General features: G+C 43.9%; 1 protein-coding gene across 1 annotated transcript in view; it reads left to right on the top strand.

Annotated features, from left to right (window-relative positions):
* The window catches only part of LRP1B (LDL receptor related protein 1B), a 1,872,788-nt gene that overhangs the window by 1,370,418 nt on the left and 491,966 nt on the right, over positions 1-10,404 (top strand). Inside the window, exon 42 of the mRNA XM_066577770.1 lies at positions 6,471-6,842. Coding sequence (XP_066433867.1) covers positions 6,471-6,842 — 372 coding nt within the window. The remainder of the gene's footprint in view (positions 1-6,470; positions 6,843-10,404) is intronic.

The raw sequence follows: 10,404 nt of genomic DNA, 5'->3' as shown, positions 1-10,404 counted from the left end.
CATGTGCTGCTCTTTACCATGTAGACTCTCTAGTCATCAGCGGTAAGCGGATCTGCTAGGTGTTCAATTCCGCAACAGCACAACCACAGGAGAAATGGAGTATTACATGGTGTCTTTTGAAATGAATGAGCTGTTTAACCCCTTGAGTGGCACGCCCAGAAATTTTCCGGGACGAGCTCCACTGCTCATAGCAACATAGCCCGGAAGATTTCCAGGCTATGTATCACTATGGGAGCTGCAGAGCACAATGCCACAAGCTGTGACAGTGTGCTCTGCCTGCACAGACCCACAGAGAACAAAGCAAGGGCTTTGAAAAACCAGCAGAAGATATTGCCAATATGCCGGCAATTTCCTGCTTTGTTTACAGGTTGCCATAGAGACCATCGGCTTGTCAGAAGCAAGCCGATGGTCTCTGTGACAGGGAGAGCTTGGTGCTTGGTTGTCAGAGGACAGCTAGGTACCTGCTCTTACAGCAGAGATCAGAGAAAACCTCCGATCTCTGCTGTGTTAACCCTTTACATGCTGCAGTCTATGTGACTGCAGCATGTAAAGGGCTGTCACTGCAGCATGTAAAGGGCTGTCACCATCGGACCCCCGGAATGTGATCAGGGGTCCTGATGGGTCCCTGTGGAAGTCCCCTAAAGGGACAAAAAAATAAAAAAATAAAAAAAAACCGGAAAAAAATTATAAAAAAAATAATAAAAACACTTGTCTCCCTTTACTTTGTAAAAAATCAAAAATACAATCACACATGTGGTATCCATGCGTCATAATGACCCAGAGAAGGAAGTTAATGCATTATTTAACCCCTTAATGACATGGCCCCTTTTTTTCTTTTTTCCCCATTTCTTTTTTTCCTCCCCCTGTTTAAAAAATCACAACTTGTCCCGCAAAAAACAAGCCCTTATATGGTCATGTCAATGGAAAAATGAAAAAGTTATGGCTCTTGAGACGCAACTGCAAAATTAGTTGAAATTCAATGATTAGACCATTTTAAAAAACCTGCCCTGGTGGGCACGACAGGGTGGTAGGAAACCCGCCACTCAAGGGGTTAATGTATGATCATACTTAAGGACAATTATTGTTCAGAATTGTTCAAATTCCTACGCCCCGCTGGTATTTGAACAATAGTCGCCCCGTGTAAATGCATGCAGCAACTAAATGACTGTATGAGAATTGTTTGGTTGTTCAGTAAACTGAATGACGAGCCATTCCGTGTAAAGAGTAGTGTAAACTGTTTAAAGTGAATGGAGGCGGGCAGGGGGAGAGCACTTCTTGGCCGCCATGCTTACATGCCGGTAGAGCTTCCAGTGATGCTAGCAATACTCTTTCCTGTGTAACAACACATCAGTGAGCATCATTGGAATGAGCAGTCGGGCATCGTTTGCCAACAGCTCACCCCATCTAAATGGGGCATAAGTCCTCCAGAGAGAGGTACTCTTTGTAACTGCTCTCTTCAGTTTCCTGAATGGGGATTCCTCTCTACTAAATACATAACAGATTATTTTAAAATGTTTTTTCTGAACCAGCAGTTTCTTACATTTTCCCAAATGTTCAGGTAGAACTACAGTTTGTGGTTACGTTACATAAATCTAATTACATTGTAACATTCTACTAATTTACATTAGCTACATTCTGGGGTCAAGAGTCATTTTAGAAAAGTTTCCTTTCTGTCCGACCTAGCGTTATGTAGACCCCAAATTTCATTTGCCTTGGTCTGATAGGCAAACATCTGCCACAGTTTTCTAGGTAAAGTATCCTCTAAATCTGCACATACGGCGTAGAGATACGTTTTTCCTATTATCCATTTTTAAATGTAACAATACATTAAAAGACTGAGATGTAGATGCAACTAACAAAAAAAAGGTCCAGCATACCAAAATGAAAGAACGTAAAATTAGCTTGAAGGCCAAAAATGACTTAGTTCTAAAGGGACAGGATCGTGGAACCGAGGGAGCGATTCAGGAAAAAACAATGAATGCAAATTGAAAAACAAAAAGTTTCGTAATTGGAGAGTCAAACGAGTTGAAGTGGCTTTCCCACAAACTTTGCTAAATCCTCTGAGTTTTCCATTTCTAATTAGCATCAATGAATAAGTGTTAATTAGAGAATGCTTTCATTCAATTTAGAAGGATGTTTGTACATTTCTGACTAAGTTCAAAGACAAGTCAATATATAGATGATTATACGGAGACGGCATGTTTCTTTTCAAGTCGCCTTTCGCTCATTTGTCTTAGTCAGAATCCTGAAAACAAAGTTAATCTTCTTTCTCGTTTCTAAGGTTTGTTTTTTAAGTGAAAATGGAGAAGTTAATAGCCGGTCCCGTTGAACACATCCATCATTCGTTGGGAATGACTGGATATAATAAAAAATGTAAATGTTATAATGAATATAAAAAGATTTTTTGGTAAAGTGCCCCATAAAGATGATCATTTGAGTGATTCTACAGTGTACTGGCTTTTCTCTGACTGCAGGAATCTCTAATATAGCAACTTCACAGGGTGGTCTCATGAAGATAGGTCTTGTCTAGATGTCCTAATAGGGCATATAGCTGTCTTAAAGGGGAGCTCCTCATTTGGACCCCCCTCCATGATTCAGAATAGACAGCTGCTCTGTAAGAATGGCTCTTGCATTGGTCATCTCAGATTACTCAAGCATTACATAGACAATCATTCACCACCATATAATACTACTAACTGGTCCAGCATCAACACCCAGCAAACTTGGGCATGTGTCGGAGCCTACTAAACCTGGGAAGCCCACTCTGGTGGGATCGATCTGGTCTTCTTCAATTTTTTAAAGTCAATTGTATGCATGTCTTAAAGATGCTGATACAATTAACTATGACAGAGGCACTGCAGGAAGATGAAGGGTTCCTGCTCTGCCATCTGGCACCTACTTTATGATGCAGATGTTATGATGATGTCATTGTGCCGCCTGCACCATTCTCTACGATGCTGGCCAGAAGAGGCTAAGGCAGAAGATGGAGAATATTGTGGGAGCGTGATGAAGATGAGTTTATTGTTGGGGCACAGTGAGTCCTTACTAATTGCTTAGTGGGCTCTATTAATGACTCAGGAAGCACAGTGGGGCGTATGAATGACTCAGGGGTACAGTGTGGCCTATAAATGACTTAAGGAGTACAAAAGGGCTTATATATGATTCAGGGGCCACAGTGGGACTTGTAGATGACCAAGACAGCACAGAAGGATCTATATAAATGATTAAGAAGGAACAATAGGACCTATAAATTACTAAGGGGCCAAATGTGATTCTGTCGCTCAAGGTCCTACTTAAACCAGGAGACTGTCCTACCTACAGATCAATTGTTTTGGGGGGTTCCAAGATCTGGACCATCTTGTGCTAATTTTGATGTCATATTGGGTTTAGGTCACTAATAACAGATACATTAAGGTAAACTTAAAATCTTTGACTGTTGGTAAGACTTATCATCATGTTCTGGTTGGTGAGGCCGCAGGTGAAAACGGTTGAGAAGCCATGGCAAAGCCCGGTTTGGCTACATCTTTTGTTAATCAAATTGGATGATAGATCTCTTTCATGAGTGAATTGAATGGACTGAACTAGACTATAATTGCACTAGTATTGCTCTAGGAAAATGCATATACATAATATAGAGGTTTTTCAAAAATGTGAATAATTTCAGCATTTCAATTCAATATGCAAAAAAAGAGATGAGTAAATAGTTTTGCATAAATCACCAGTTTTTCTAGCCGATAAACTACAAAGTAGGATTCATTTTCCAGTTTTTATTAAATTTACTAGAAGTTTATCACAACCCAGGAAAATTAAATTTTCTCTTGCATTTTAATGTCTGGTAAATGTCAACTGAATCTGCAAATTTCAAACAGGGCCGACATTTTGCTCATCTATACCCATAAGTGTCTGGTTGGTAGGGAGCTGACCTCTGCGATGCTGAGAACAGATGTGCCTGGACCACAGTGGGCACAGGACGTCCTGTTCAGTGGGCACAGGACGGGCTGGGCTCGTGAAAAGGTCTATAGGAGATGCGGGAAACGGGCCTACTTTGGGAAGATACTGGTCAGCTTCTGTGCTACATCCGTCCTAAGACCATACATTTCCTGTCCTGCTCTCACTCTTTCTTGCATGAGCTTGCACAAGACATTTCCTTAAGGACATATAACAGTTCCAAACTTTTATAAAATGATGTAACAATAAAGGCTGCACCAAACTTTGTCATGGCAGCAGGTGTGAATCTGCTGTGCCACATAACCAATTTGACTTTGTGCTAAATCCAGAGGCTGTACCCCAGTTTTCACATTTTCATCCCCACAATCGGGATCTGGTCTTCACTGTGGGGACCCTCATCCAGTTACACTAAAAATAGTCTTAGTTGAGAGGAAACTGACACATTTGGTCAGGTTTTCTGCAATGTGATGCGATGGAACATAGTCTTAGAACAGAGATGGAGTCAAGACCGGCGGAAAACTTTCACAATAAAAATCCTGCCAAGGGTCAGGGCAGGCAGCAGACGAGGAAAGTGCAGTCAACTAATGAGCCAAGGTCAGGATTGGAGCGGTCAAGAAAGCTGGGCAGTTCAGGCATGGATCAAATACCAGGAGATCAGACGGAAATAATCTGGTTTAAACAGTTAAAGTTTTTCTGGCTTGGGTATAAAAATAAGCATTTATTAGATCTTAAAAACACGGGTGCACAACCCAGCAAAAACATCAGGCAACGTGTTTGGGGTGAATCTCTAAATCACAGCTGTCACGTGTTTTGCAGCCCATTTTTAAAGATGATCCAATTAATGCTTATTTATTAAAGATGAGCGAGCATACTCGTCCGAGCTTGATGCTCGTTCGAGTATTGGGGTGCTTGAGATGCTCGTTACTCGAGACGAGCACCACGCGGTACTCGTCTCGATTAAACGAGCACTGACCATTGAATTCAATGGAGCCGGCAATACAGCCGGCTCTATTGAAAGCAATGGGCTGCCGGCGAGCGCGGGATGAATTGTCGGGAAGGGCTTAAATATATAAGCCCTTCCCTGCAATTCATCCAGAAATGTGTAAAAATAAAAAATATATATATACTCACCTTGTCCCGGCAGATGGAGTTCAGCGCGGCCGGCCTGTAGTGGGTGTGAAGGGGGTGTGAGTCAGACATGCCCCTGATTGGCTCAGCGCTGAGCCAATCAGAGGCAGATCTCACTCACACCCATTCATGAACTCATGAATGGGTGAGTGAGTGTTGCCTCTGATTGGCTCAGCGCAGCTCTCAGCTGAATGACAGCAGTTCAGCACCACAGTGCAGGGGACAGCAGGAGAACACACGGCTGTGCCCCGGCAGCTGAAGGGAGGAGAGTATCTATTTTTTTTTGTTTTTTAAATCACTTTTAATTCATTTCCAGGGAATGGCTTATATGTAAAGCCCTTCCCTGAAAAAGAATTCAGGTGTGCCAGCGGACCATTGTCTTCAATGGAGTCGCCGGCAGCAGCAGAGGCTCCATTGAAAAGAATGCCTGCATTTTTATTCTTTTTTACACTAAAATCTTTCTTTTTCAGGTAAGGGCTTATATTTTTAAGCCCTTCCCAAAAATTCATCCCGCGCTCGCTGGCAGCCCATTGCTTTCAATGGAGCCGGCTGTATTGCCGGCTCCATTGAATTCAATGGGCTAACATCATTCTTCTCTGCCACAGCTGTTACAGCTGTGGCAGAGGAGAACGATCTTTATGCTGACAGTGGGGGGAGGGGGTCTCACTCTTGCCACTATTGTGGCTTAATAGTGAGACCTCGGAGCCCGAAATGCAGCCCTGCATGTTGCTCCTCGCCTGCCCTATCCATTTCTGTGTTTTTTACATGACTTTGGTGATTTGCTAAGATTTTCACAAATGAAAACCTTAGCGGAGCACCAGTAATATACAAAAATGCTCGAGTCGCCCATTGACTTCAATGGGGTTCGTTACTCGAAACGAACTCTCGAGCATCACTAAAAGTTCGACTCGAGTAACGAGTACCTGAGCATTTTGGTGCTCGCTCATCTCTATTATTTATATACCCAAGCTGGAGAAACTTCTGCTGTTTGAGTCTGCTAACCGGATAATGGCCCGACATGTCCCCCCCCCCCCCCACCGCTTTGGGTGGATCCTCCTCCAGGCTACAGATTACTATGCACCGGGCGGGGAGCTGCTGTTAATTATTGTATACCCTAGAAACAAACTTGCATCTTCTCACAGTCTAGACCCTGATCTGATGGCTGGAGTGGATCTAAGTAGCCCAGGAGCTCTCAGGATTGGTTGCTGATTGGAAAGTATCTTTCTTTCTATTTTAGTTCTATTCACAATTTTCTGCATAACTTGTCTCCATTATTCATTAGAATGCAAACCGTTTAAACAGATGATCCTTATGAGACTTGATAAAAGAGTAGAATAAACATGGCCAATGACCCGCGACAGTCACAGAATGCCTCATTTTTTCCCTCTCTACAGGAACCAACATCTGTGCTAAAAACAATGGAGGATGTCAACAAATTTGCTTATACCGCGGGAATACACAAAGGACGTGTGCTTGCGCTCATGGATATCTAGCCAAAAATGGGATTACTTGTCTAAAACATGAGGGCTACTTGTTGTACTCTGGAAGAACAGTTCTGAAAAGTATTCACCTTTCTGATGAAACCAATTTGAATTCACCCGTACAACCATACGAAAACCCGGAATACTTCAAAAACATCATCTCCCTGGCATTTGATTACAATTTCAGTGAAAAAGGTACTAACCGCATTTTCTACAGCGATGCTCATTATGGAAATATCCAATTAATCAAGGATGACTGGACGGGAAGAAAAATCATTATTGAAAGTAAGTGAACCTTAACGCTGTTGGTGGAATATTATGACATGTATGGGGCATATTGAGGGCTGCATGCTCTACTAATGTGTACTACTAGATGAAGCCTGTTTTCAATATGGCACTTTGTAGTTTGCATGTTAGCTGGAATCGTCTACAGTAGATCAGTAGTCTCTAACCAATGGCTCTCTAGTTGTTGTAAAACTGCGATTCCCATAATGCCCGGCTGTCAGAAAAGGCGAAGACATGTACTTCTGCAACAGCTGGAGAATACTGGTTTAAGGGGTTGTACTAAACTGCAAGCTATACCCTATCCACAGCATAAGGGATAACTTGCTGAATGATCTTGAGACTAGTAGTCCAGTACCCCTGTCCTGCTCACTGTGGGTTTACTGCATCCCCTGCAGTGAGGAGGAGACTTAATGGAGCACTTGTCATGCAGGGGGCGCTAGCGCTTCATTCACTTTCATTGGGACAGCCGAGGTACCTGAGTGGCACCTGCTCAGGTATTTCCATCAGCCCCATTAAAATGAATGCAGTGATGACCGCTCATGCTCAGCCAGCGCTCCATTCACACTGACGTCACTGTGGGGGAGAAGAAACTCCTGCAGTGACAGTCAGAGTGAGATACGGGAGTCCCGTGCTGGAGATTAGTGGGGTCTCAGCGGTGATAGGGGACAACTTGTGGTGCAACCCCCTAAAGAACACTGATTTAGATGATGAGCAACATTAAAAAGTCACATTTGACTTTATCTGTAAATAAAATTGACTTTGAGAACCATCCAGAGATTTGTAAATCTGCCTTAAAATGTTGGGAACAAATAGTCCAAACCCGATGCTTTGGGATCTGCATGTTTATTGAAGTACAAGCCAAAAGAAAAAACGTCTGAGCCTTCTGCCTGACTCTTGGAATGTGGAGGTAGCTTCACAGTTTGGACTTCTTCAAGTGTCCACCCATTACCTGTATGGCGGCCATCTTTACTCTTGGCATCCAGTGGATCACATGTCATGTTTTTGGTCAGGACCCATGTCCGATTTGGTGTAAAACATTCCAGAGAGCTTTCTGAATGGCGTTTAAAAGATGGTGTGTTTCCAAACTTCTGGAGAGTTCTGTAGACGTGTACCAAACTTTGTAATGGAGTCCCTGCTATTGATCTCCTAACTTGGTTATGTCACTAGATTTATGAGTCCTGATTTCTTGGTTTTTGAAGCCTGTTCACATATTTTACTTGTTTGGTAAATTTGATATATACTTGATCCATGTCTGGAAAAGCTCAATGCAACAGAGCTCCCCATCTTTGAGTTAGTTTTACCAAGTCTTCCAACTTGAGATGAGAATTCACTTATTATTGTCTAAGCAAATTTGCCATACCTTTTTCTTCCCGAGGATCCAGCCAAACATATTGTGTAGCCCTTGCTTTGTAATAACTGCTGAGCTGCTCGTAGTGTAGCCCAATAACTCTGTAGTATGTCTCTCCCACCAAGCCTGTGGAGATGCTACATCTGTATCAAAGCAAGGGAAAAAATGCATTTCCCTCACCTTCCAACGGCTGCCGGGTCTCCTTTTCCGGCCTGCAGGCTCTCCAACCATAAACCCCCTCAGTCACCAAAAATGTAAGCTAAAGTAAAGCAGTCAATGAAAGAGGATGGGGGGTGGGGGGTAAGGAGGGGATGCAGCTGCAGTATCTCTTCTCTAGTCGTACGCGAGACTGCATGCTGTGGGATGAAAGGGGCAACGGGGATGAAGCATCTAAATAGCTCACAGGAAACAGAAAAAGCTCTAAAATCACAAGAAGGGCTGACCAACTTAGAGGGTAGGTAGAAAGATGTATATCCACAAAAACAAACAGACTGAAAGCAGAAGTCCCCAAAGAAGGCGGATTAAACAGAACATTTCGAGCCGAACGTCATCAGACAGAATTGTGGTTTCTTTGTTCTTGTGAATATATTTATAGGTAAAGGAGTTCACAAGGAGCGGCACACGTTACTGCAGTGTAACAATGTTACAACTCATAGTCAGATGATTTCTGGAGTCGGATCATTGATTTATTCTGACTGTCAGATTTGGAGTCTAAAAAGAATGTTTCCTCCAGGATGAGGAAAGTTGGCTTCTAACTCATGTTTTTTCCCCTCCTCTGGATTAACATTGCAGGATAATAGTCGGAAATGGATGGATGTACACTATGTCTGTTTTTAGCCCTCCAAAACTATACTGCATGGCCCCTTCATTAGAGGCAACAGTCTTTTTAGAACTGCAGCTTCCCTGTAAGGCAGTTATCCTCGGAGTGCGGTATAAAATCACGTGGCACGATTTCTGTGGATCAGCTTCAGTGGGAATCCACATTAAATGGAGGTCCAGTCATCGGTGCTAGGCTAGCCGTGGTCTCACTGCCAACCGCGGGGGGTTTCCTCATATGTGGAGAGTATACGGAGAATGGCGTGATCAAGGAAAACATCCAGTAAAAGGGGATCCTGCGGACGGAAACAACTCCTCAGGCCTTAGTCACACGGGCGTTTTTTCACGCGATTTGCGGATCGCATGACGGATGCGCATCCGCAAATCGCGTGACCGGTGTGCGCAAGTCGCCCGCAAATCGCCCGAAAATCTGCTCCTAGCCGCGTTTCATTAGAAATGGGCCGGAGCTGTCCAGCGCATTGCATTCAATGGAGACGGCAATAGAGCCGGCTCCATTTAAAGCAATGCGCTGCGGGCGAGCCTGGGATGAATTGTCGGGAAGGGCTTAAATATATAAGCCCTTCCCTGCAATTCATCCTAAAATGTGTAAAAATAAAAAATATATATATACTCACCTTCTCCCGGCAGCCGGAGCTCCACGCGGCCGTCCTGCAGTGGGTGTGAAGGGGGTGTGAGTCAGACCTGCCCCCTGATTGGCTCAGCGCTGAGCCAATCAGAGGCATGCCTCACTCACACCCATTCATGAATTCATGAATGGATGTGAGTCAGACCTGCCCCTGATTGGCTCAGCGCTGAGAGGCAGCAGTCACTCACCCATTCATGAATTCATGAATGGGTGTGTGAGTGAAACCTGCCTCTGATTGGTCAGGGCTGTGACCAATCAGAGGCAGATCATTCAGCAGGCGGGGATTTACAGCTGTGGCAGAGAAGAATGATTTGTCTTCTATATGTTCCCAATGGGGTCGGCGCTGCTGCCGCCGGCCCCATTGAGCGGATATAGAGAAGAGAACAGGAATCGCAGATCGCAGATAGGTGCGATCTGCGATTTCTGTTCTATAATTTATCGGACGAGCGCATAAAAAGCGCTCATGTGTCCGATACCATTGCAAAGCAATGGTTTTATAAAATCGCCGGACACATGCGCATGCGCAAATCGCGGCTAAAAACGCCCGTCTGACTAAGGCCTCACTGAAAGGGGTCGGAAGAGGATGTCAGGAATCGTTCTGACTAACAGGCGCTGCACAGTCAGGAGCAGTAGAATACACCGCTGGTGCTTTAATTTAAGGGTCCATCCTCAGCAGGCATTGGCAATAACAGCAGATGACAAGTTGTGCCAGAAAACTGCCTTGCACCACATATACTATGTGTTTTTAGATA

This window comes from Eleutherodactylus coqui, chromosome 8 (genome assembly GCF_035609145.1).
Source record: "Eleutherodactylus coqui strain aEleCoq1 chromosome 8, aEleCoq1.hap1, whole genome shotgun sequence".
NCBI classification, from domain to species: domain Eukaryota; kingdom Metazoa; phylum Chordata; class Amphibia; order Anura; family Eleutherodactylidae; genus Eleutherodactylus; species Eleutherodactylus coqui.
Note: the sequence above shows the minus strand (reverse complement) of the source record. Positions and strands in the feature narration are given on the sequence as shown.